The sequence below is a fragment of the Atheta coriaria genome, unplaced genomic scaffold, assembly GCF_025399875.1.
Source record: "Atheta coriaria isolate IRGN ID8LTWV9N9 unplaced genomic scaffold, Caltech_Dcor_3.1 hic_scaffold_9_pilon, whole genome shotgun sequence".
Classification (NCBI taxonomy): domain Eukaryota; kingdom Metazoa; phylum Arthropoda; class Insecta; order Coleoptera; family Staphylinidae; genus Dalotia; species Dalotia coriaria.
The window spans coordinates 12,906,912-12,932,544 of NW_027045451.1; the positions used below are offsets into that span (position 1 = coordinate 12,906,912).

Here is a 25,633-nt window from a genome sequence, read left to right on the forward strand (position 1 = left end):
CGCAAATTTAAAATGCTTCTTGGTTATCAGATAGATGTAGCAGTACATGTAGTTCATTTTAAATAACAGCCCTAACATCATAATTATGAGATTCTTTATGGAGCTAGACTTTTCACGAGTTTTTAATGGTAGCCACTGGGGTACCAAATTTTTTTAGTATTGTACCGCTGATGCCACGATGTTTCGTATGTTTATTGAGGTACTTTCTGATCAGAATACAGAATGTTTTCAAGCATTGCAAGTAACAAAAAATTGAGCGACATTTTGAAAATTTACTATATTTTTAACGAATAATAAAAAATAATTTCAAAATTTACTACAACGCGTTTTCTAAACAGTAGGAGGTTAAAAAATAAGGAAATTAAGTTAAAATAGACATTATAGAAGGTACATAATATGAATAAATGTAAATGTCTGCTGATTTTAATTATAACGGGCAAAGTTTCTACGAATACAAATATAAATATGCACCAATTACCTATTACTACTTATGAGTAAATTAATGAAACACATGTAAAAGTTTTGATACAAGGTTTTTATTAATAAAAACATGTAATGTTTTTGTTTATATGTACTTAACATACAATATAAAATTACATTCATTATTAGTAAATACTTTTTAATAACAAAATTTATTATAAACATATACGCTAAATAATTCCGATAATTTTCTGGATTAGAAATAATCTAACACTCGTTAATACAGAATGACTTTCCGCTAATTGCATACGAAAAGTAATATCACACATTCTCTTACATAAATTCATACAAAACTGCTTATATTAATAATAGGGATAAGCAAAAATCTGAAAGTTTAATTTAACTTTCCCTCTTGTAAATTTTCTCCATGAACTTAAAGAATAGGTTGTGGGGAAGACCTTTCGATATTTGTTGAATATGAGTGCGAATTAAGTTGAAACTCTCCTCCTCGTAGATTGAAAACGTTGTAGGTAAACTTAGCTCTTCATACAGATTTCTGACTGCCTCGACGCATTCCGGTTCCGGCCTTCCATAGTTTTCAACTAACATTTGCTTTTGAGCGGGTGTGGCGCGTTGCAATGCTACTACAACTAACCAGGAACATTTGCCCTCTTCGATATCGTTGCCTACTTTGCCGGTTACACTGGTATTGCCAAAACAATCTAAGAAGTCATCCTAGGAAAATAAAAATTTTGTTATTACAATATGAAACCCCCATTACATCGTATCATCTTACTTGTACTTGGAAGAAATGTCCCATCTCTAATAAGATAGTTTTGGCTTGTCTATGTAGTTCCGGATCAAATTTACCAGCTAAATACATTGCCAGTGTTACCGGCAGCTGGAATGAATAATACGCTGTTTTGTATTTGACAATCGAATTGTAGCGCTTCATTGTGTAGGCGTCCAAATTAGGCTTGCCATCAACGTGAGACAGATTGTCCAGTGCTTGTCCCATGACAGTTTTCATGCTAACATCGTGGAACAATTCCAATAGATGAGTATAGCTTGGGTGTTCTCCAAAGTACAACTTAAGGATGTAATACAGTCCATGTTCCAGCAACAAGGAATCGTTAACGGCGGTCAAACCAACGCCCGGGGTTTTGTACCAGCATGGCGCCCCACGACGCATCTCCGAGCCATCCATGATGTCATCAGCGACCAAATAGAATGCTTGCAGCTGGAAAGAACGACGCAAATGATTAAAATAGAAGATAATCAGGATTTACGTAACTTAATTATGATAATGATATTATGACGCGTGCACGAATCCTTAAAACTGTATTATAAATATTGGGTAGCGATTGCGAGGTGGTTACAATATTTGTATCTGCCTTTGTCACCTCGCAAGTGAACAAGAACCGGATTACCCATGGTCGTTGCTGTTAAAGTATTCAAAAAATCAACACCGAATGGCAAGCTCACCGTTTATTTGGGCAAGCGCGACTTTATAGACCACTTGGACCATGTGGACCCAATCGATGGCGTTGTCGTTGTCGAGAATGACTACCTACGTGGACGGCGTGTCTTCGGCCAGGTCATTACCACATACAGGTATGGCCGGGAAGAGGACGAGGTCATGGGCGTCAAATTCAGTAAGGAAATGGTAATCGCCACCGGAGAGGTCGTTCCTGGTAACCGAAGTGAAAAACGTGACTTGACACCGATTCAGGACAAACTCATCAAGAAGATGGGTCCAAGTGCCTATCCTTTCACCTACAAATTCCCCGAGATGTCACCGTGCTCGGTCACCCTGCAAACTGGAGAAGACGACAACGGAAAACCACTGGGCGTGGAATACTGCGTGAAGATTTTTGTTGGTGAAAATGACGACGATCGCGGGCATAAACGCAGCACGGTTGCTCTCGCAATTAAAAAATTGCAATTCGCTGCAACCAATCGTGGAAACCGTCTACCGAGCTCCCTGGTTTCGAAAGGATTCACTTTCTCAAACGGCAAGATCAACTTGGAAGTCACCCTTGACAAAGAAATCTACTACCACGGAGAGAAAATTGGTGCAAATGTTACCATCAGCAATAACTCAAGGAAGTCTGTTAAAAATATGAAGATCTATGTTGTGCAGCATTGCGAGGTCACTATGGTTAACGCCCAGTTTTCCAAGTATGTGGCAAGTGTTGAAACACGCGAAGGATGCCCTATCACACCCGGAGCTTCATTCACCAAGTGCGTGTATTTGGTCCCATTGGCATCGAGCAACAAGGATCGCCGTGGCATCGCACTGGATGGTCATTTGAAGGATGACGATGTTAATCTGGCTAGCTCGACGCTAGTACCGGAAGGCAAATGCCCCGCCGAAGCAATTGGTATTGTCATTTCGTATTCAGTTCGTGTCAAATTGAACTGCGGCACGCTAGGCGGCGAGTTATGCACCGACGTGCCACTCAAACTGTTGCACCCAATGCCAGGCGCGGTCGAAAAGGAGAAGTCGCATCAGCTGAAGAAGATGAAGTCGGTGGAGCGCTCCAAGTACGAGAACAGCTGTTATGCCAACGATGACGACGACAACATCGTTTTCGAAGACTTTGCTCGACTCCGACTTAACGAACCAGAATAAATCAAACGAATTGCAAACGCATCGAATTATGCAATATACATGTACGACAATGTAGTCAAACTAGTAGAGAATATTTTCATATAAGTTATATTTATTATATGATTATATGTAGTCAATCTATTAATGTAGCCAATGCAATTTAGAATAAATCAAATAAATTCCAATATGTATTTTATCTGAACTAAGATGGATATTATTATGTATGCAACCAAATATCCAATGACACAATTTCATCCTAATAGATACATCAGTTACGTGGTTACACAAGTTTTGAAAATATGGAAATCACTTAAAAATAGAAATCGTTATGGAAAGTGACAATTATTATGCGTGTGAATATTGCCACCTCAATTGAAGAAACTGCGTAGATGCAAGTTAGCATTATACAATTATACGCGTGCGGTAAACAAAAGTATTAACGCGTAGAATCCGTGGCACCGTAAATTAACAGGTAAACAACAAGCAGGAAAGAATGTGTCCGTTAAACTCAATCAGCATGCTTGGCCTGATGAATAATTTGCAATTCAAAAATGTGACGCCGTGCGTTTCTCCTTCTCAGGCAACTTGTTTGATCAAATCATACGATACTGAAACCTGTTGTTTTGTGGCTTGAAAAAACACCTCCGTGCTAATATTAGCGAAGTTCAAGGTGATAAATATTTAGATTTTTCACGTAATCAGAATAAAGTTGCTTGGGTATAAATAACATTTGATATTATGCAAGCACTGATAATATTTCGTTGTGGTATTAAGTGCAACGAGCTCGAGAGAATGTTGATTACGCGGAAAAAAACAAGTTGATAGAAATCGATGTGATATCGAATACACTCAATAGTGACATGTTACTCATCCTGGGACATTATGACAAAATATTTATTCACTTACCATTTCAACACACCAACCGAGGATGTTGGCTAATCGCAAATTCTCCGGCGTTAGATTTTCAGGTTCTTCCAACATTTTATAGGCGGAAACGACTGCCAGGCCACGATTCTTCTTGCCGTTGGGCACATTGTATTGCAACACTTTCGCATACCATTTGGATACTTCCGGAATATCCGTATTGCGGTTTGGATCAGTTAGATGTCGGACTATATCAGGAAAGACGGCCATAAATTCCCTGCTTTCGTCTTTGGTCGCAATCAGTTGACCGTTCTGTGGCTTGGTTTTCGTTTGCAATGTCGACAACGCCCTGCAAATAAAACCATTTAAATAGATACAAATTATTAACTATAAAGGTTTGTGTAACCGGGTAATTATAGCTTATCATTGCATATTATACGGAAATCAAATACAAAAATAAGTGCGCAGTTTTATTTATGAAATGAGCTGTAATAAAAACTTTCGAAGACGTGTGGAGCTTGTTTTCGTCAACTGAGTGAAGGTCAAGCCGGTTCGACACCGGTTTAACCCACAAAAAAGCTGTTGGTAAACAGAAATCATATGATAGGGCTCTCCCTTTGGGTTGAACAGATCAACACATTAATTCAATTCATAAAGCGCATGTGTCATATATTCAGCAACTCTGCTGTTATATTTATCAAGGCTCTTCGCTAATTGTATTGTTTACATCTATAAATAGTTCATTTCGTGTAAATGTAAACAACCGCTTTATGCCGAGATAGTTAAAAACAACTCAATTAAAATGCTACGCCATCTTCGATTGAAAAATGTGTTTTATATAATAGCTGTTTTGCGATCTTCTCCAGCAGTGCGGCTGCCATTGGGGATCATCTCATCGTCACGTACGCAACGTAGGCAAGAGCGAGCGATTAACGAAGAAGCGTCGACCGCGAGAGGTGCGACCAAGCGACTGTACCATGTACATGAACAAACTTAACCGAGTGTTACCGGCACGGCTAAGTTTACGCATGTATGTATAAAACATACATATTTATGTGCGTTGCGGCTCCACGCGTGGCAAACAATTCTAGCACCTGATGTCGATGACCGAGCCCCTAGAAGCACTCACCTATTATTGTTATGCTCTCTGATTTTCGCCCATCTGCTGCAATTCAAATCGCTCTTGAAACGCGCAACGTTCTCGATTTTCGTCTGGATGATATCGCTGTTGGGTGTGCTGGAAGTCTTGCTGATGCACCGCTTCCCGCTAGACACGGCGAAACGCACTGCTTTCGAATGGAACATTTTGTGCTTCGATTTTGCCGAAACTTTTCAAAATCCAGTGACAAATTCTTCACACACGTGAAGATGAAACACGCATGAATATCTTACAACGAACATGCAACCAATAAGTGCGAGACAAGACTGAAAACAAGACGGCCCCCCCGATCGTTTATAAGCGACTCATTTGAGAGTGAGACACAAAGAAAATATAAGCGAGACGCGCAACTCGTGAGCACGCCGTGAGTACGAGCAGTGCGTGCCATGGCACACTCGGTCGCCCAATCGCAAATAAATAATATTTCAACTCCAACTCATTTTGCCATTCAATTTGTTGTACGCTGTTCGTTCTACCGGCTTATCATGTAATACAAACTTTTTTTGCACAAACCTACATATTACTTTCAACGAAAAATATTTCAGGCATCTTGAGTCGTAAATAAATAATATTTCTATATATATTCTAATCTAATGTTTAACTTCTTATGTAATTCTTGTCTGCCATGAAAAAAGACGGACAAGTCCAGCGTGCACCATTGCTGATTAATTATAATTATATTTATCTTTTATTTACATTGGCTAAAGTTCGTTGATGCTTTGCAACACAAAGAGTTCTTCAGCATATCGATTTTGCGCTAGGTTCGGGCAGTTGCTGACAAGCGTCACGTAGGCACCCAGCATTCTACATGGCCAAAAATAGTCGAATGGTCGTATGTCATCATGTAAGATATAAAATGACATCTTGTAAACAATCATTGAGCTTGAGCCTATTATTGCGCGAGTGCACTCACATTATCACACCAAAATTCAATAATACATTGGTTTTGTTTACAAACTAGTTTGTTAGGTATTGCAAATATGGCTAATTTCTCGATATGTACAAGGAAACTTCTATTTTTATCAATATTTTCGTCACAGCAAACACTCGAAGCGTTCACGTTCTTATCTCGTGTGTGTTATTCTGATAAACGTGTTGTTGGTAGATTCGTTTTTAATAACAATCCACTAGTTCTCTACAGCTTAATAAAAAATAGGCCACGCACATTGGTCCACTCGAATACAATATACATGATTGCCATACGTATTTTGATAATGCGATATTAATAGGTAGGCATGCTGCACTTCATTGTATTTGGTCTCATTAATTATCTGATCGCAAATGCATTGCTCGTAACATTTTTTTTTTTAAATTCAAACGACTAGCGGATTCAACTATTAAAATAGCAACCTACGAGTTGTTAAATGTCAATTAAACAGTCGTCTTAGTCACGAATTTATAATAATTGCAGTAATCGATTAAATAAATTTACAGAAGAAATTATCTATTAAATTTTATTTTCGTGTAGTTTTGACTAACACACTGTAACTCAAAATCAATGTTAGTCATGCAGTTGCTAAGCTGGGGTAAAAATGAAACTAACTCATGAACTCATGATAATGTAGTAAACGCGTAATGTATGAGAATATGTGCTCGATTGTTTGCTCGCTAAGTAGATGATGTACATTGCTCACGTAATAATCATATGTGCTCTTTGCTTTGTTGGAAATAGTGTCATAAAGCATCGGCAAATGAGAGTTTTCTTTGTGACGACATCACAGCTTGCCAACAACACTTTTGTTACACATATTTCAGTCAACAAATATAAAATAAATTAATACATGTGTCACGATTTACAAAATTATAAACCAAGAACATAAATAATGTTCATACATTTGCTAGTCTAAAAATAGACTTTATAATATAAATATTGATTTCTGTCGCATTTATCAGCAATCATGTCGACGTCATAGATAAAGACAATTAAACATTTCTTGATAATTTTTATAGTCTTCTAGCCAATTTCGAATAAATGTTATTTGACCCATTATTTTTTAATTTTTGAATAATCGACACAAATTGAACTGTGTTCAATCGGCTAACTTCTTTATTAAAAATAATAATTGCAATTGTAATTATTGCGACAAAAAAAGTCATTCAAATGAGTTAATATCCACAACGTATTAAGATAGCAACAGAAAATATGAAACAAAACAACACTAAATTTAATAAATTTAAAAAAAAAAAATGTATCACAACACGATAAAACCATGAAATTCAGAAATAAAAATTTCTTTTTATTTAAATTAAATAAGAGCGAAACAAAATCTCGTTTCCCCATGTATTTAAAGCATTTTGATTATTATGACAACCACCAGCAAACATAAAATGATAACACATTGTTTATGACCTTGGGGTTACACTACTTCACCGACGTAAGTACATTAAAATAACCCAAATGGTAAAGTTGACCAAGTTCAAATTGAAAGTTTAATCTATACTAATTTATTTTTGACGAAACTTGCCAAATTAATTAGCATCGATGTTTGACATTCATAGAAATCAGCACTTGTGCAAATTTCTAAACAAACATTATACGCATTTCGATCAGGCGTGATTATCAGCGTGCAAATATTTTTCGACACACAAGCATAATTTTATCATGCTAATTTATAAAGAGCATGGTGTTTATCATTAACAATGATAGAATCCTACATCTACATTAGCTTAATTGTGTACTTAAAACAAAACATATCAAACCAAATAAATAATTGATAAAATTATCTAATCAGTGTGTATATGTCGTAATATTACATGCATCTTCAGGCGATTTATGTTGGCCCCCAAGCAACCATTTTATAGCTGATAATGTAGCAATAAAATATTCATTATTACTTATTATATTTGCAAACATTTATGATGCAAGCCATAATATAAACGTATTTTAACTCAGATTAGTGTTACTGGCTCTTATAATTTTTAGTATTAGCTTTACTGCCATACAAAACTCGTAAGTAAAAATCAAGTTGTTCGAATATAATATATGCACATGTGTGTTGTACATGTACATCAACTACATATTTGCAAGTAATGCGAACTTCACGTGTTGCATGTGTGGTTTTAATGCTCCGTGCACGTGAGCTACGTCGAATCAGTGCATAAATTGTACACGCCGAGTGGCGTGACGTGAGACAAAACAATATCGGTCATAATTAAATTCATATGCATACGCTATAAATGTTTAGCAAGTTCAAACATTAAAATGCATTAATTTTTTGTGATAAGGGCAATGCGAAATATCTCATAAAATCTGATTTATAAAAATATAGATAAAATGGTCACATAGCAATTAAATGAAAATATTTTCTGCTCCAAATATCATAACAATTGTTCCCATTTTCATCACCTAACAACAGAAGGTTTAATGTTGTTCACCTCTTATTGTACGGCGTTTGATTTATTAATTTTAATTGAGATACGTGTAAATGTCGACTGATTGGCATAGTGTAACCGCAACAATAAATTAAATAAAATTTTCGTTATTCATCGACGTTTTAATCATAACTCGAACATTTTTATAGATGATACAGTAATAATGATAATACGAGTACTTGATGGTAATAATATAATGGCCGAAAATAACGGAATATTTTACAATAAGTGATTACTTTATTTTAATTACGTTACCACTTCATCAAAGACAAATTTGGGTAATATTACGTTATCTTCGTTATTGCCTCATCTCTTCCATGCGTATGTACTAATTTAATGCGGTTTATTGTTTTGATAATATATAATTGAAATTGACAAGCAAAACCAAATCCGATTCTCGTAAATCGCAAATTACTCTCTGCGCTGATTTCAAATTAGTAAAATGACCTTAGGAGACATGTCCTTGTAATCCTATCCATTTAAATAAAAATAGACTTGCAGGAATTTTACACAATAAAAAAAGCATTGACTCCAACATCGACAATTACGACAATAATTTATGCAAAAGTTATTATAACACCGTGACATTTTTCCATTATATTGTATTGTTTTGTAATCATCAAGTGTTCTATTAACACCACAAATCAATTATCAAATTGGAGCTACATTAGGTTGTAATAATCTAACGGAACATTTCGGTTGATGACCCGTACTACCAATCATCCAGTTTTCAGAAAGTAATTAATTTATCTTTTATTGAAAAAAGTATAACATAGATGTCAGCAGACTGTCGCCAAAAACATGCTTTAAAGATATTTTAAAGCGTTAAATTAAAAACCAATTCAAAGAGTAATAAAAAGTGGAAACAGCGCGCGCATTCAAATATTGTATAGATACAAATTCTTGCACAAGCCATATATCGCAGAATGCGTTCGTTATGTGTGTAATGACCATCCAGTGACCCGAACTACTTTCCCGGAAGTAGAGGACAAAAGCACATCCGCACACGGCAAGGCCCCCATCAGCATCCACGTACAGAGATCAGTCGGTGAGAATAGGTGATACTGATAGGAGGCAATAAGGGCGACACTAGTAAGTACCGCCAATCTTTTGATTGCACCTCATAGTAAAACAATCGCAGCTTCCCACTTGTAATCAATTCTCATCACGGTCAATGGTGGTGGTAGGCGACATAGTAGAAGGGTATCAATAAAATAATCAAAGAGTCTTTCGGTTTGATAGTACTCATTGCGCAATTGAAGTGACTTGACGCTTCGCACATCCTGATTTCTGAGCTCTGCAAGTGTGGGAATTAACCGTGAATGGATTTGAGTTTTCTATGCGCGCCTCTGCTTTTCAAATTTAATATTTGGAAAAATTCTGGTGAGTTTCAAATAATTTTTATAAACACTGGCAAACCTACTAGTAGATTCGGATTACGAGTATAGTAAGTTATTACTCAACTTACATGAAAGTAACTTTGCAACACCAAACTGTAGTTCACTGAAAATCACGCAACTTATAGTCATCGTGTTTCCCATCGCGTATTTATATTTAGTACATGCGCATTGTTATCCAAAAATATAATTTATTCAGTAAAGAGGTTCGGAAAATAGTTCAAAGACCAAAGGGCAAACAAGACGCATCTCGTTTGCATTTAGTGTATGTCGTAAACACTTTCCAAGCACAACTCCGGTTTGTCATACCCCAACTCTTCGGGAGTATCAATACCAAGTTCACACAACATTGGTGTGATTTCTTGGATAATCCACGGATAAATTTCAAGTACGCGTCCGCCACACTTGTCTTTTACACCCTCAAGAAAGCGTACGGCAATGGCATAATCGTTCACGCGACGACAGGCGTTTAAAACAGCAACGATCATTGGCGGTTCTGGAACAAAATCTAAACCCAAGAGGTCGTTCATTCCCTGGCGCACATCCCAGCCGTCCAAATCAGGTCTATTGAAGAAATCTAGAAATCTGAAATAATTTTTACGGCATATTATTCAACCCTTAAAAAATATTAACCATCAGGTAACCTTAGAATTGAAGAAAACATTTGTCACATAAATGGCCAAAAATAAATTAAAATAAGGGCATAATATATATTATCGAAACTTACCGTTTTTCGAGTTCTTCTTCACTCGAGTTAAGAACAACTGCATGATGTAATGGACGTACCTCTTTGGGCACCAAAATACGAGATGCGTTGCGGAAAAGCTGAGCGCCGACGGTGCGTAAGAAACTCTGAAAAACAAAAAAAAACTTACGATGATGCAAAATGTTTAAAGTACAATTACAAGTATTTTTGGCAAAAATATGTAAATTCAACGAGTGGTGTGAAGAATGTGTCATTGGAAGTCACGCATGGTTTCGCATGACCGATGGACAGATAGGTGAGATGCGCCATGAGCTTATTTCGTCCAGGATGCCAGCTTCCGGTTTCTTTGTTCGACCGTCCCCGCGACTAACACGCAAAACTCCGCAATCGACATTTTCACATATGCGAACATGAATTTCGTCCATCTAACGACCATTATTCTAATGTCAGTTATGTTCAGTTTTTCTATTCAGTGTTTGTAATGGGACTGAAACAATTACGGCGCTTACAATGTGTATTTCAATAGTCATTGATGGACCGCACGTAACGTTTGTTAGCGTGCGTGTGTAATTCTACAATAGTATATGTGGGAAAGTGAACGTACTCTATGAGAATTAAATTGATCAATCATATCAAAATTTCAATACTCTGATTATTTGCAGGCGGATATTAAATTATGTCCAGATAGTGAAGGCGGCTATCCACATTTGATATTGGATCCAAAATGAAAAGTTACCCTTACGTTCCCAGCATGGTGCAAGCAATCACTGTACTAACTGTTTTGAAGATGATGACCAAAGGTAAAATACTCTTTAATCCTATATTGCCAACTGATAATAATACCTAATTTAAATATCCAGCCCAAACATCTTGTGGCACTGGCTCAATGAATGGTAAGGTGATGTACGAACGACTACCCAACACGCAACTGCAAGGATTTGATGACGATATCGTGGCAGATACAGGGCCTCCATTTAAGGTTTTGGAAAAGTGTCAAGACTTATGCCTACGTGATCGTGCCTCCAATAATATCGTCCGAGCTTGTACTTCATTTGATTTTCAACCTGGAAGTCGCATAGGTACTTTTAACGGAGGACCCGAGTATGATGATTCAACATGTTATCTAACACGTGAGCAAGCTGCACCTGAGGGTATTGGTAATCTAATGCTAGTACCAAATAGTGTACATTTCACTGAAGTTTGTATATCTTGTAAGTATATTTTCTTAGACCCAGTCGCTGATGTAAACAGCAAATTATCAACATTCTCATTAATATAGCAAATCGACCCGACCGCGAATGTCCAAACAGACGTTACATTTTCGAACGCCATCCTCGTAAAAAGCTCAAATTGCCGGCCGCCGATTTAAAGGAGGTGCAAGCTTCCAATCGCAGCGAGTGCGAAGACAAGTGTCTGAACGAGTTTAGCTTTGTCTGTCGGTCTGCATCCTTTGATTCGGCAATGCGTATGTGCACCCTCAGTAGGTTTACACGCAGAACTCATCCGGAATTATTAGAAGATGAACCCAGTTCAGATTACTTAGAAAACACTTGCTTAAATGGTACAGTAGTAATAACAATGCCCAGACTATCAATATCATAAATTTACCATATGTTGTAGCTGATCGACGTTGCGATGGTTTAGCTGTTTTCATAAAAGAAGAAAATAAGCGCCTGGGTGGTCCTTTCGAAGTTGACTTATTTAGCAATATAACACTGGAAGATTGTCAGGCAATGTGTGTTCGCGCCGAAAAGTATTTTTGTCGATCTATTGAATACGATGAAATGACTAAGCAATGTACAATATCCGAAGAAGATTCAATTTCCCAAAAAGACGACATTGGTGTAAGCAGTAGTCCGACGCATCACTTCTACGATTTCGCGTGTTTAGATAGTCGTAAGAATCCACGAAAATGTAGTACTAGATTAGCATGCCTTATATGTTAGATAATTCTTCCATTTCAGCTCGAGGATCCGAATACCCCGACAATTCCGTAACTTCCCATTTGTTTACTGGCAAAAGACCTGACACGGCATTTCAAAGATATCGAAATAGCAGATTAGGTGGCGAACATCACTCAGAAATTTCTGGCAGATCATTAAGTGAATGCTTGGATGAATGTTTGAGACAACCAAGTTTCCAATGTCGATCTGCAGTTTACAGTGAGCGCTACCGCACTTGTCGTTTAAGCCGGTACAATCAAAAAGATGGAATGCGAATAATCTACGACGCAGATTATGACTACTATGAAAATTTAATGCGTATGTATTATCTATTTTGATAATCTTATAAATAAAACATTTTTTCCAACAGTCGGTACAGATGGGGATGGAAACCAAAAACCAGATAGGCCAGACCAAAGGCCAGGGCAAAGACCAGGGTACCGACCAGGTGGTGATAGATATCCAGGATATGACAACAGAATTCCGGATGACCGTTATCCAGATGATCGCTATCCACCAAACCGATATCCCCCAGGAAGACCAGGAGATAGATATCCAGACGACGATAGATACCCAATAGGCCCAGATCGTTATCCCCCCGGTGGTCGCTACCCCGATGATAGATATCCGCCCAGGTATCCAGGACCTGGTTATCCTCCTAGTGACAGATATCCAGATAGACGGTATCCACCACCACCACCTGGTGACCGCTACGGTGGCCGAGATAGGGATAGGTATGGTGATCGTGATCGCTATCCCGGAGGAGATCGAGATAGATATGGAGGCGATCGAGTCCGATATGGAGGAGACCGTGATCGTTATGGAGGAGATCGTGATAGATATGGGGGTGACAGAGATCGTTATCCAATTACTAGATATCCTGGATACCCAGGTGACGTTAATCGTGACCCATATGGAGGCGATCGTTATGGTGGTGGAAGCCGTTATGCTGACAGCGACAGATATGGTGGCAACCGAGATCGTTATGGTGATGATCGTAATAGTGGGCGAGATGACGGCCGATATGGAGGGCGGGATCAATATGGTGCGGATCGTTATGGCGGCCGAGATAGATATCCGGATCGTGACAGATACGGCGATTACGATAGGTATGGTGGAAGCAGCGATAGGTATTTACCCGGAGATGATCGAGGGACTCGTAGATACCCAGGTTATAGGCCTGGCCAAGACGATAGATACAGTGGAGACAGATACGGGGGAGGCAGGTTTACAGGAAAACCGGGCTACAGTTATTATGGCGATGATAGAGATGGCGGAAGCAGATGGTTCTTTAGACCAGACCGTCGACCTACCGGCAGACCCTATGATGGCCCGCAATATGACGGAATGCGTCGACCTTTTTTACCCGGACCTGATGGTCCACCACCTTATGATGGTAATCGCAGACCAATTTCACCTGGACCAGATGGTCCTATTTACGATAATTATCCACCAAGTAAACCGTATGCCTCGCGATGCGATGAGGGGGACGGTTTTAAGCAAGCCGGTGTTCGACAACGCATTCGCAAAGATTATGTACGTCGCTTCATAGCTGCTACTACATTACGACAATGTGAACTAGAATGTGTGGAAACAAGAGATTTCGTATGTCGCAGTTTTAATTACCGTGAAAGCCCCCCTCAATACGATGGAGAACGAGAAAATTGCGAATTGAGCGACCGAGATTCTCGAGATATAGACATCAACAATCCGCAATATTTCGAAAATACTGGCAATTTTGATTATTACGAACGCTCAAATAGTCGTCAAGGAAGTGATCCAGACTGTCTTGATGGTAAATTAATAACAATTCAAATAATGGACAAAACTTTAAATTGTCAATCTGATTTCAGTTACCCAAGTCTGTAACGACGATGGCATGGAATTTACGTTGCGAACGCCAGAAGGTTTCTACGGTAGAATTTATACATATGGCTTTTACGACAGATGCTTCTTCAGAGGCAATGGTGGAACAATGAATGTTTTGCGAATCAGCGGCGCAAATGGTTACCCTGAATGTGGCACTCAAAGATATGGCGATACAATGACCAATATTGTGGTTGTGCAATTTAGTGACTACGTGCAGACAGGCAAGGATAAACGATTCAATTTGACGTGCTTATTCCGTGGGCCGGGAGAAGCTGTGGTATCATCTGGATTCATCGGAGCCGGGTAACTTAAATACATAATATACATTTACATCAATCAAATTTATATGCTTTCTGTTTCAATAGGAGCTCAGGTAGTCCCATTCCCATAGAGTACCTACCAGCGGAAAACACACTCAGTTCCAAAGTTAGACTCATGATTTTGTATCAAGGGCGACCTACAACTACCATTGCAGTTGGTGATCCATTAACATTCAGGTTGGAAGCCCAAGATGGCTATAATTACGTTCAAGATATATTTGCTACCAATGTAGTTGCCAGAGATCCATACTCAGGAAGATCAGTTCAACTAATTGACAGATTCGGGTATGTAATCACAAATAAAACTATTCTTTATCATTAATCTTCAAAATTTTTACAGTTGTCCTGTAGACAGTTACGTTTTCCCGGAACTTGACCGAGGTCGCAGTGGAGACAGCTTAGAAGCAAGATTCAATGCCTTCAAAATTCCAGAATCGAATTTCCTAGTGTTTGAAGCAACTGTGCGCACTTGCAGAGAAGGATGTCAACCGGCATACTGTCAGTCAACCAGCGGCAGATCTGAACCATCGTTCGGTAGACGCAAACGTGACATAAATGAAACGGCCGCCATTGATACAGATAGTAATACTGTAATCATTACAAACGAAATTATGGAAAACGATACCACAGTCTCGTTCCCAGCCACCACCGAGGGTACTGATGTTACAGAAGAAACCAAATCGGATCCAGAGTTTGTCAGAGAGATGATTGAAGTGTTTGAATCGCGAGAAGAACTGCAGCAAGAAGCACGCCGCGCCGTTCCCATATCGGAATCGGTCTGTATAACTACTGGCGAATATCACGGCCTAATTAGTGCAATTTTAGCGTTAGCAGCTATCCTTATAACAATTAGTTTACTAGCAGGTATAGCCTATCGCCGGTATTGGACAGTCATGCACAAGAATATAATTGCCGATCGCTCCTCCTCTCGATTGTCATCGTCATATCCCACTACGAGAAGTAGCGGTGTATCATCAGGAATATCCATTTTTGGCAACGGCTTTCAGAAACCGTTTAGTAGTTTTGGACGCACGCGTAATTTTCCCAGCCTGCCTAAAGATTCCGACCTTGAATGTCCAATGCCAGCGCCGGGTGGGCTCTTTGAAGATCCAAGCGAACCCATTTATACGGACCCCTCCCTATTCGAACGTTCGCGAAGTTTGAGAAGTATTGCCGTATCGCAAAAACGCCGCCACTCGCCGGGACCACAAAAATAAGTTTCCGCTTCGAAAAAGTACAACGGACTGTTCGATATTCACGTATCAGGAGACCAAAATTAAGTTTTGAATGTGAACCAAATGAATGTTTCTGATTATTACGATAACCAATTAATATCTAATTTTATATTATTAATTATTAGGTATTTATTTGCACCAACTAAGTGTTTGATTCAAATTATCGATAAATTATGCGTCAATTGAACTATAATAAATATAATCTTACCTACGCATTACCATCTTGAATATCGAACAGTTCCGTTAAAAAAATACTCTCAATTGTACTTTGTTTATTCTTCTGTAAGCGAGAATCAATCGATGATAATAATTAATCGATAATTTGCAATTACTCAACATTCACACTGCCTGTTAGTGCATCCATGTAGTAAATGCTCATGTCAAATTTCATGTGATTCGAATGTGTAAGAATATGAACGACTTCAATGGTCGTAACTTTTTTTTAATATCAAGTAGTTATTATGTATTTTTAAAACACGCGCACCATTATTTTCTAATTAAAAGTTTAAATTGAGTAACTGTGTACTACAATTGTAAAGCACCCAAAAGCACGTTCAATCCATACTTCTTATCATCCAAACAATTCTAATTTGTAAATAGGAATGTAAGAAGCAATAAATATACAAAATTTATACACGAAAAAAACACGATCGCCAAATATATAAGCATTACGTGACGAAATTAAAAATTTTAAGAAGAAACGTGATATTTCTTCAAAATTGCATCAGCTTTCTCGTATAAGTAGAGGCTCATACGGAAACTGATAATGTACTGATCGTCAAAATGAAGCATAGGCTTTTTCTGCTTCCTTTATTTGTCCTTTTGGGCCAGCAAGTGTATACTAGTGACATTCTATTTATTTCCTCGCAAAACCAAAAAAATGGACATGGCTTGGATTTTATAAGAAACCAAAACGATAGTCATCCCACAGTAAGATTAAAGAAATATATTAATTTTTCGAATTATAATATCATTGAAATTTATAGCCTATTACAATATCAAGTATTAAATGTAGCTACGAAGGTGAAATTACTCCAAGTCCAGAGTTAATGAGGTATTTCATTTGTAAGTACCCAGCGCATCCCAAAAATAGCCCATTGAAGGCATACTTAAGGTGTTGCAAACCACAACGAATGTTTAACGTTAAAACGGGAACTTGTGATAAAATAAAGGGAGGCGGATATCTAATTTGTGTAATTAAAAAAGCACAATGCCCAAATAACTACATTGGTATAGCGCCACACCCATCACAAATGGATAAATATATTCAATGTTTAACAGACACAATATATGTTTTTCAATGTGCCATACCCAATGCAACTTTTGTACCTGACAAACAGGAATGCATGGTCGAGAACTGGAATACAATATTAAAACGTGACGAATCAAATGGGACAATTCCTCGTATCAATTGCACCCACGCACATTTTGATAATACACACACAAATGTAAAAAACTCACAATGTGCATATTTATGTGTAGAAAATAAAAACCATTATGATTTGGTCATTCAATGTAAAAAAGGAATCCCAGGAAACAAGTTCACATCACAAACCAGGACACACGATAGTGAGGCAAATAAAAGTAAACATGAAATATCAAAAAGAAGTAGCCATTCAATAAAGAATCATGAAAATTCTGACATAAAAACACCAGCAAGCGAACACACCATAGAACACATTGACCCCAACCACTCAAACGGCGACAACAGTCAGTCTCATGGTGGCGGCAAATCAAGCACACCCCAGAAAGATATCGACAACAGTCAGTCACATGGTGGCGGAAAAACAGGCACACCCAAGAAAGATAACGACAACAGTCAGTCACATGGTGGCGGAAAAACAGGCACACCCAAGAAAGAGAACGACAACAGTCAGTCACATGGTGGCGGCAAATCAAGCACACCCAAGAAAGATATCGACAACAGTCAGTCACATGGTGGCGGAAAAACAGGCACACCCAAGAAAGAGAACGACAACAGTCAGTCACATGGTGGCGGCAAATCAGGCACACCCAAGAAAGATAACGACAACAGTCAGTCACATGGTGGCGGCAAATCAGGCACACCCAAGAAAGATAACGACAACAGTCAGTTACAAGGTGGCGGCAAATCAAGCACACCCAAGAAAGAGAACGACAACAAGTCACATGATGGCGGAAAAACGGGCACACCCAAGAAAGATAACGACAACAGTCAGTCACATGATGGCGGAAAAACAGGCACACCCAAGAAAGAGAACGACAACAGTCAGTCACATGGTGGCGGAAAAACAGGCACACCCAAGAAAGATAACGACAACAGTCAGTCACATGGTGGCGGCAAATCAAGCACACCCAAGAAAGATATCGACAACAGTCAGTCACATGGTGGCGGAAAAACAGGCACACCCAAGAAAGATAACGACAACAGTCAGTCACATGGTGGCGGCAAATCAAGCACACCCAAGAAAGAGAACGACAACAGTCAGTCACATGGTGGCGGCAAATCAAGCACACCCAAGAAAGATAACGACAACAGTCAGTCACATGGTGGCGGCAAATCAAGCACACCCAAGAAAGATAACGACAACAGTCAGTCACATGGTGGCGGCAAATCAAGCACACCCAAGAAAGATAACGACAACAGTCAGTCACATGGTGGCGGAAAAACAGGCACACCCAAGAAAGATAACGACAACAGTCAGTCACATGGTGGCGGCAAATCAAGCACACCCAAGAAAGAGAACGACAACAGTCAGTCACATGGTGGCGGAAAAACAGGCACACCCAAGAAAGATAACGACAACAGTCAGTCACATGGTGGCGGCAAATCAAGCACACCCAAGAAAGATAACGACAACAGTCAGTCACATGGTGGCGGCAAATCAAGCACACCCAAGAAAGATAACGACAACAGTCAGTCACATGGTGGCGGCAAATCAAGCACACCCAAGAAAGATAACGACAACAGTCAGTCACATGGTGGCGGAAAAACAGGCACACCAAGAAAGATAACGACAACAGTCAGTCACATGGTGGCGGCAAATCAAGCACACCCAAGAAAGAGAACGACAACAGTCAGTCACATGGTGGCGGCAAATCAAGCACACATGGTGGCCAAGAAAGATAACGACAACAGTCAGTCACATGGTGGCGGCAAATCAAGCACACCCAAGAAAGATAACGACAACAGTCAGTCACATGGTGGCGGCAAATCAAGCACACCCAAGAAAGATAACGACAACAGTCAGTCACATGGTGGCGGAAAACAGGCACACCCAAGAAAGATAACGACAACAGTCAGTCACATGGTGGCGGCAAATCAAGCACACCCAAGAAAGATAACGACAACAGTCAGTCACATGGTGGCGGCAAATCAAGCACACCCAAGAAAGATAACGACAACAGTCAGTCACATGATGGCGGAAAAACAGGCACACCCAAGAAAGATAACGACAACAGTCAGTCACATGGTGGCGGAAAAACAGGCACACCCAAGAAAGATAACGACAACAGTCAGTCACATGGTGGCGGCAAATCAAGCACACCCAAGAAAGATAACGACAACAGTCAGTCACATGGTGGCGGCAAATCAAGCACACCCAAGAAAGATAACGACAACAGTCAGTCACATGATGGCGGAAAACAGGCACACCCAAGAAAGATAACGACAACAGTCAGTCACATGGTGGCGGAAAAACAGGCACACCCAAGAAAGATAACGACAACAGTCAGTCACATGGTGGCGGCAAATCAAGCACACCCAAGAAAGATAACGACAACAGTCAGTCACATGGTGGCGGCAAATCAAGCACACCCAAGAAAGAGAACGACAACAGTCAGTCACATGGTGGCGGTAAATCAAGCACACCCAAGAAAGAGAACGACAACAGTCAGTCACATGATGGCGGAAAAACAGGCACACCCAAGAAAGAGAACGACAACAGTCAGTCACAAGATGGCGGAAAAACAGGCACACCCAAGAAAGAGAACGACAACAGTCAGTCACATGATGGCGGAAAAACAGGCACACCCAAGAAAGAGAACGACAACAGTCAGTCACATGGTGGCGGCAAATCAAGCACACCCAAGAAAGAGAACGACAACAGTCAGTCACATGGTGGCGGCAAATCAAGCACACCCAAGAAAGAGAACGACAACAGTCAGTCACATGATGGCGGAAAAACAGGCACACCCAAGAAAGAGAACGACAACAGTCAGTCACATGGTGGCGGCAAATCAAGCACACCCAAGAAAGAGAACGACAACAGTCAGTCACATGATGGCGGAAAAACAGGCACACCCAAGAAAGAGAACGACAACAGTCAGTCACAAGATGGCGGAAAAACAGGCACACCCAAGAAAGAGAACGACAACAGTCAGTCACATGATGGCGGAAAAACAGGCACACCCAAGAAAGAGAACGACAACAGTCAGTCACATGGTGGCGGCAAATCAAGCACACCCAAGAAAGAGAACGACAACAGTCAGTCACATGGTGGCGGCAAATCAAGCACACCCAAGAAAGAGAACGACAACAGTCAGTCACATGATGGCGGAAAAACAGGCACACCCAAGAAAGAGAACGACAACAGTCAGTCACAAGATGGCGGAAAAACAGGCACACCCAAGAAAGAGAACGACAACAGTCAGTCACATGATGGCGGAAAAACAGGCACACCCAAGAAAGAGAACGACAACAGTCAGTCACATGGTGGCGGCAAATCAAGCACACCCAAGAAAGATAACGACAACAGTCAGTCACATGGTGGCGGAAAAACAGGCACACCCAAGAAAGAGAACGACAACAGTCAGTCACATGGTGGCGGCAAATCAAGCACACCCAAGAAAGATAACGACAACAGTCAGTCACATGGTGGCGGCAAATCAAGCACACCCAAGAAAGATAACGACAACAGTCAGTCACATGGTGGCGGCAAATCAAGCACACCCAAGAAAGATAACGACAACAGTCAGTCACATGATGGCGGAAAAACAGGCACACCCAAGAAAGATAACGACAACAGTCAGTCACATGGTGGCGGCAAAACAAGCACACCCAAGAAAGATAACGACAACAGTCAGTCACATGATGGCGGAAAAACAGGCACACCCAAGAAAGATAACGACAACAGTCAGTCACATGGTGGCGGCAAATCAAGCACACCCAAGAAAGATAACGACAACAGTCAGTCACATGATGGCGGAAAAACAGGCACACCCAAGAAAGAGAACGACAACAGTCAGTCACATGGTGGCGGCAAATCAAGCACACCCAAGAAAGATAACGACAACAGTCAGTCACATGGTGGCGGCAAATCAAGCACACCCAAGAAAGATAACGACAACAGTCAGTCACATGGTGGCGGCAAATCAAGCACACCCAAGAAAGATAACGACAACAGTCAGTCACATGATGGCGGAAAAACAGGCACACCCAAGAAAGATAACGACAACAGTCAGTCACATGGTGGCGGCAAATCAAGCACACCCAAGAAAGAGAACGACAACAGTCAGTCACATGGCGGCGACAAAACAAGCACACCCAAGAAAGAGAACGACAACAGTCAGCCACATGGTGGCGGAAAAACAGGCACACCCAAGAAAGATAACGACAACAGTCAGTCACATGGTGGCGGAAAAACAGGCACACCCAAGAAAGATAACGACAACAGTCAGTCACCTGGCGGCGGCAAATCAAGCACACCCAAGAAAGAGAACGACAACAGTCAGTCACATGGCGGCGACAAAACAAGCACACCCAAGAAAGAGAACGACAACAGTCAGTCACATGGTGGCGGAAAAACAGGCACACCCAAGAAAGATAACGACAACAGTCAGTCACCTGGCGGCGGCAAATCAAGCACACCCAAGAAAGAGAACGACAACAGTCAGTCACATGGCGGCGACAAAACAAGCACACCCAAGAAAGAGAACGACAACAGTCAGTCACATGGTGGCGGAAAAACAGGCACACCCAAGAAAGATAACGACAACACTCAGTCACATGGTGGCGGAAAAACAGGCACACCGAAGAAAGAAAACAGCGAGAACAAGAAGGCACATAGTGACGCTAAAATGGGCAAACCGGATAGACAGAGTAGTGATAATGACAATAGTTCGTCAGGCGAGATTAGTGGACGAGGCATTAAAATCAGAGTGCTTTAACTGTGAAATTATTGTGGTTACAACAATGAGTTGAAGTATAAGTAATCATATTATAAAAATAACTGAATAGATATGGAGGTTCACGTAAATTCACAAATTATATACATGCATAGTTGTATTTGAAAAGTATTTGAATATTACGGACGTGACCCACGCGCATGCGTACGCGTTTGACCGAAGTGTATAAACATAACCTGTTCAGGTTTTGAAGAGATTCCAATTTTCATTATGGTATAATTCAATCCACGAAATATTCGTAAGCATCGTTATGTTCATTCATTCTCATTTATACTGCTAATTAGTATAATATTTAATACAACCGATTGGATACATTGCGAACCATAATTTTAAGTCTTAAATATTGGAAAACCACAGTCCAGGATGGACAATAAAATAAAAATGTATGTATAACTCACCATCTTTGAATGCTTCTACTAACGAGAACGGTCCAACTTTATGATTTCTTGTTGTTTCACTTTGACGTATAATGCAATTGTAAAACTAATTTATCTAAACAAATGAAAACTAAACAATGATGCCGACGCGGTATTTTCATCAAGTATGCTATAATAATGTATGCAACCCAATATTCACATTTTGTTTGAAATTTAAGATGTTTGTATTTAATTCCAATTTTATTTTAGACTGGTATGCGGGGACATTGAAGGAAAGTTCAATATGCTATTTAATAAAGTTGACAATATAAACAAGAAAGCTGGTCCATTTGATCTACTCTTATGTGTTGGAAATTTCTTTGGAATTAACAACACTGAATATTTGCCTTTCCTAAATGGCTCTAAGAAAATACCAATTCCTACATATATTTTGGGGCCAAATAAAGAAGATCATTTAAAATTTTATCCAGCTGAAGAAAGTGATATCTGTGAAAATCTATACTATCTTGGGAAAAGGGGCTTGTATTCAGTCTCTGGTGGTCTAAAAGTTGCTTATTTGAGTGGTACCTTAGTTAATGATAAAGACAAAGTTGAAGCTTTCAACTACACCACATCTGATGTAATAGACTTAAAAGATATCTGTTTAAGAAATAATATAAACTACAAAGGAGTGGATATATTATTAACTTCACAATGGCCCGATGGTGTTACAGCTAAAACTAAGAATGCATGTACCTACAATTCAGTTTTAGATTAATTTTACTCTGATATTGCATTTTCTTTGCAGGAGCTGAGTGGTTTCAACAATGCTACAATTCAATCTGCATGGCTTGCATACCATTTAAAGCCAAGATATCATTTTAGTGGTCTTGAAGGAATATACTATGAGAGGCCACCTTATAGGAATACAATAAATGGCGATTTTGGCATTGCAACTAGATTTATAGGTATGGCACGTGTGGGCAATCCAAAAAAGGAAAAGTGGATTTATGCAGCTAGTTTAACACCCCTCGAAAATATGAAGATATCTGACTTATTGCAGAAAACAACAGATGAAACTGAAATGCCATATAATATTGCTGAACTAGATTTGCAGAGTAAGTTAATGTATTGACTAGAAATTCGAGATGGTTGTACTATTTGATTAACACATATTTATTAATACAAGTTTATTAATATATTGTTTTTATAATAGTACATGGACGAAAAAGTAAATCTACGGATCAAAATCAATTTTTCTATGATATGTCCCGAAACAATGAAGATCCACCCAATAAAAAGATTAAACGACCACGGATAGAATTTGATCAGAGCAAATGTTGGTTCTGTTTAGCTAGTCCTTCAGTAGAGAAACATTTAGTTGTTACCGTTGGTAATTGTGTTTACTTGGCTGCTGCAAAGGGCGGTTTAGTTGATGAGCATTTGCTCATCTGCCCGGTTGAGCACCATCAGAGCGCTGTTGGACTAGCCGAGGATATTCAGGAGGAAATCGACCGATTTAAGGAAGCACTGCGCAAGTTTTACGCTCGAAATGGAAATGTTCCGGTGTTCTTCGAAAGAAACTACAAAACATCACATATGCAAATTCAAGCAGTGCCCATACCACGAAAAGCATCGAAAGAGTTGAAAGAGATCTTCATGGAAGAAGCTCAAGGCAATGATATAGAATTACTGGAGTTAGAAGCTGGCATGCGGTTGGATCAGGTTGTCCAAGCAAAATCACCGTATTTTGCTTTAGAATTGCCGAATGGGGAAGTTTTGTACACGAAAATTAAAGGGGCGAAAGGGTTTCCTATTAATTTTGGCAGGGAGGTGTTGTCGTTGGGACCAGTGTTAAACTTGCCAGATCGAATTGAATGGAAAGATTGCACTGTTTCCAAAGAAAGAGAAATCGGTATGATTAATCAAATTCGCACAGATTTTGAACCTTATGATATAACGGATTAAATGATTTAAGTTAAGTATATTAGTAAGTATTATTTCATAAGATGATAATTGTTAATTAAAACATGTATTTTTATAATTCGCAAATTAGAAATACAGTATCGATAAAGTAAACCCTCCTCTTATGACAAACCAGCCTAAATTCTACCAGAAAACGTAGCTATTATTCTTATCATTTACGCCAATACATCATTTAAAAGCGGACCCAGGAGAGAAAGACGCCGTTAAAACCAGCGTTGTAGACTTGACCCTTGAAGAGTAATAAAAAGAAAGAACAATTACGTATTTCTGTGCGCAGTTTTTCTAATTGCTACATACATCAATTTGCCCCGCAAACGGTTTATGATATTAGTCACGTGGGAATGAAAATTACCCGAATTGTCTTTTTTCAGGTAAGTTGTGTAACCGAATGCCTTACATTTTTTGTGTGCAGTGTATTACATTGACATGTTGTATTATATTTGTTTGGCTTTTCGCAAATCTTGTTCTTTTTTATGTTTACTTGGCAACTTTCCTATTTCCGCGAACTGCATTTTATTACCTTATTTGTACGTTTTTCTTCTTCATTTCTTGCGTCTCTTCGTTGCCTGCACAGTGCCGGCAACACTTTGTTGGCACATAAAACTGTATAAAAATGCGGTTTGGACTTTTCGCCTTAAAATGTTCCTCGGCAATAGCGAATTTTTCCAACCCGGCAGACCGGCAACTAAGTAACTAGGAGTTAGTTTCGGTTTTTGCTATCAAAAGAAACATAATACTCTAACCTTCGACGAACAACTAAACAGCAACGTTCATTATGATTTTATAAATTTTACAGCATTGAAATGTGCCAACATAAATTTGAGTTATACCGGGTTTATTATAAACGAAAGTAATTAATGCTATTAAACGACAATCAATCTTATCGTTTGCTAATTATTAATGAAAAGTACTTGACGACGTACGTACCTATACACAAATGAAGTATGACGGCATACCGGTTTACATTATGTTTGATGAAAATGTGAAAATAACTTGAAACGAATTGCAGTGTGTCGTGTCGATCTTTCGTGCAAGATTATTTATACACTGGGCAATTTCCTCAATGAGCTTGCTGCTAATTTCACCTTTGCAGTTTCGTAGCTTGGCAGAAAATTAAAATAAAACCAACAGTGCACAACAAACAAAACAAACATCGATTAAGCTGTTGTAATAAATTTATTGCAGTTGTCGTTGAAGGCACATCCGCTTTTTGGGGCCCGAATGGAT

General features: G+C 39.3%; 5 protein-coding genes across 11 annotated transcripts; 4 read left to right on the forward strand and 1 right to left on the reverse strand.

Moving 5' to 3' along the window:
• Window positions 1-520: 520 nt before the first annotated feature.
• Window positions 521-22,616, reverse strand: Fpps (Farnesyl pyrophosphate synthase). 2 transcript variants are annotated; one of them, XM_065313020.1, is made up of 5 exons: window positions 22,463-22,616; window positions 10,554-10,678; window positions 3,941-4,247; window positions 1,217-1,660; window positions 521-1,155 (listed from the first exon to the last, which is right to left on the reverse strand). In XM_065313020.1, exons 1-5 carry the CDS (start codon window positions 22,463-22,465, stop codon window positions 820-822), a joined length of 1,215 nt encoding a protein of 404 aa, XP_065169092.1. In that variant the 5' UTR covers window positions 22,466-22,616; the 3' UTR covers window positions 521-819. The 2 variants fall into 2 exon arrangements, with proteins under 2 accessions (XP_065169092.1, XP_065169091.1); XM_065313019.1 differs by lacking the exons at window positions 10,554-10,678; window positions 22,463-22,616 and adding an exon at window positions 5,028-5,339.
• Arr2 (arrestin 2) lies at window positions 1,788-3,219 on the forward strand. The gene has a single exon (XM_065313021.1). It carries the CDS (start codon window positions 1,853-1,855, stop codon window positions 3,053-3,055), a length of 1,203 nt encoding a protein of 400 aa, XP_065169093.1. The 5' UTR covers window positions 1,788-1,852; the 3' UTR covers window positions 3,056-3,219.
• nompA (no mechanoreceptor potential A) lies at window positions 9,465-16,413 on the forward strand. Of its 6 annotated transcripts, none has more exons than XM_065313016.1 (11): window positions 9,465-9,521; window positions 11,195-11,332; window positions 11,393-11,743; window positions 11,812-12,093; window positions 12,153-12,428; window positions 12,479-12,793; window positions 12,846-14,270; window positions 14,329-14,647; window positions 14,710-14,949; window positions 15,005-15,440; window positions 15,529-15,667. In XM_065313016.1, the coding sequence occupies exons 2-11, from the start codon at window positions 11,257-11,259 to the stop codon at window positions 15,532-15,534; spliced, it is 3,726 nt and encodes a 1,241-aa protein (XP_065169088.1). In that variant the 5' UTR covers window positions 9,465-9,521; window positions 11,195-11,256; the 3' UTR covers window positions 15,535-15,667. The 6 variants fall into 6 exon arrangements, with proteins under 6 accessions (XP_065169088.1, XP_065169087.1, XP_065169084.1 ...); XM_065313015.1 differs by having other exon boundaries at window positions 15,490-15,616; XM_065313012.1 differs by having other exon boundaries at window positions 12,153-12,446; window positions 12,497-12,793; window positions 15,005-16,413.
• Window positions 16,546-22,046, forward strand: LOC135799684 (hornerin-like). The gene is made up of 4 exons (XM_065312876.1): window positions 16,546-16,829; window positions 16,886-19,070; window positions 19,151-19,447; window positions 19,528-22,046. Exons 1-4 carry the CDS (start codon window positions 16,683-16,685, stop codon window positions 22,044-22,046), a joined length of 5,148 nt encoding a protein of 1,715 aa, XP_065168948.1. The 5' UTR covers window positions 16,546-16,682.
• LOC135799805 (CWF19-like protein 1) lies at window positions 22,212-24,499 on the forward strand. Its single transcript, XM_065313017.1, has 4 exons — window positions 22,212-22,447; window positions 22,691-23,168; window positions 23,229-23,538; window positions 23,637-24,499. Exons 1-4 carry the CDS (start codon window positions 22,428-22,430, stop codon window positions 24,386-24,388), a joined length of 1,560 nt encoding a protein of 519 aa, XP_065169089.1. The 5' UTR covers window positions 22,212-22,427; the 3' UTR covers window positions 24,389-24,499.
• Window positions 24,500-25,633: the final 1,134 nt, after the last annotated feature.

Coding starts and splice junctions, on each gene's coding strand:
- Arr2 (XM_065313021.1), top strand. CDS start 1,853: ATGGTCGTTGCTGTTAAAGTATTCAAAAAATCAACACCGAATGGCAAG.
- Fpps (XM_065313019.1), bottom strand. CDS start 5,203: ATGTTCCATTCGAAAGCAGTGCGTTTCGCCGTGTCTAGCGGGAAGCGG. Junction 4,248..5,027: donor AGAGAGCATAACAATAATAG/GTGAGTGCTTCT, acceptor TTTTATTTGCAG/GGCGTTGTCGACATTGCAAA. Junction 1,156..1,216: donor GACATTTCTTCCAAGTACAA/GTAAGATGATAC, acceptor TTATTTTCCTAG/GATGACTTCTTAGATTGTTT.
- nompA (XM_065313012.1), top strand. CDS start 11,257: ATGAAAAGTTACCCTTACGTTCCCAGCATGGTGCAAGCAATCACTGTA. Junction 11,333..11,392: donor TTTGAAGATGATGACCAAAG/GTAAAATACTCT, acceptor TTAAATATCCAG/CCCAAACATCTTGTGGCACT. Junction 14,950..15,004: donor CAACTAATTGACAGATTCGG/GTATGTAATCAC, acceptor AAATTTTTACAG/TTGTCCTGTAGACAGTTACG.
- LOC135799684 (XM_065312876.1), top strand. CDS start 16,683: ATGAAGCATAGGCTTTTTCTGCTTCCTTTATTTGTCCTTTTGGGCCAG. Junction 16,830..16,885: donor AAAACGATAGTCATCCCACA/GTAAGATTAAAG, acceptor TGAAATTTATAG/CCTATTACAATATCAAGTAT. Junction 19,448..19,527: donor CAAGAAAGATAACGACAACA/GTCAGTCACATG, acceptor GGCGGAAAACAG/GCACACCCAAGAAAGATAAC.
- LOC135799805 (XM_065313017.1), top strand. CDS start 22,428: ATGGACAATAAAATAAAAAT. Junction 22,448..22,690: donor ATGGACAATAAAATAAAAAT/GTATGTATAACT, acceptor ATTTTATTTTAG/ACTGGTATGCGGGGACATTG. Junction 23,539..23,636: donor TGCTGAACTAGATTTGCAGA/GTAAGTTAATGT, acceptor TTTTTATAATAG/TACATGGACGAAAAAGTAAA.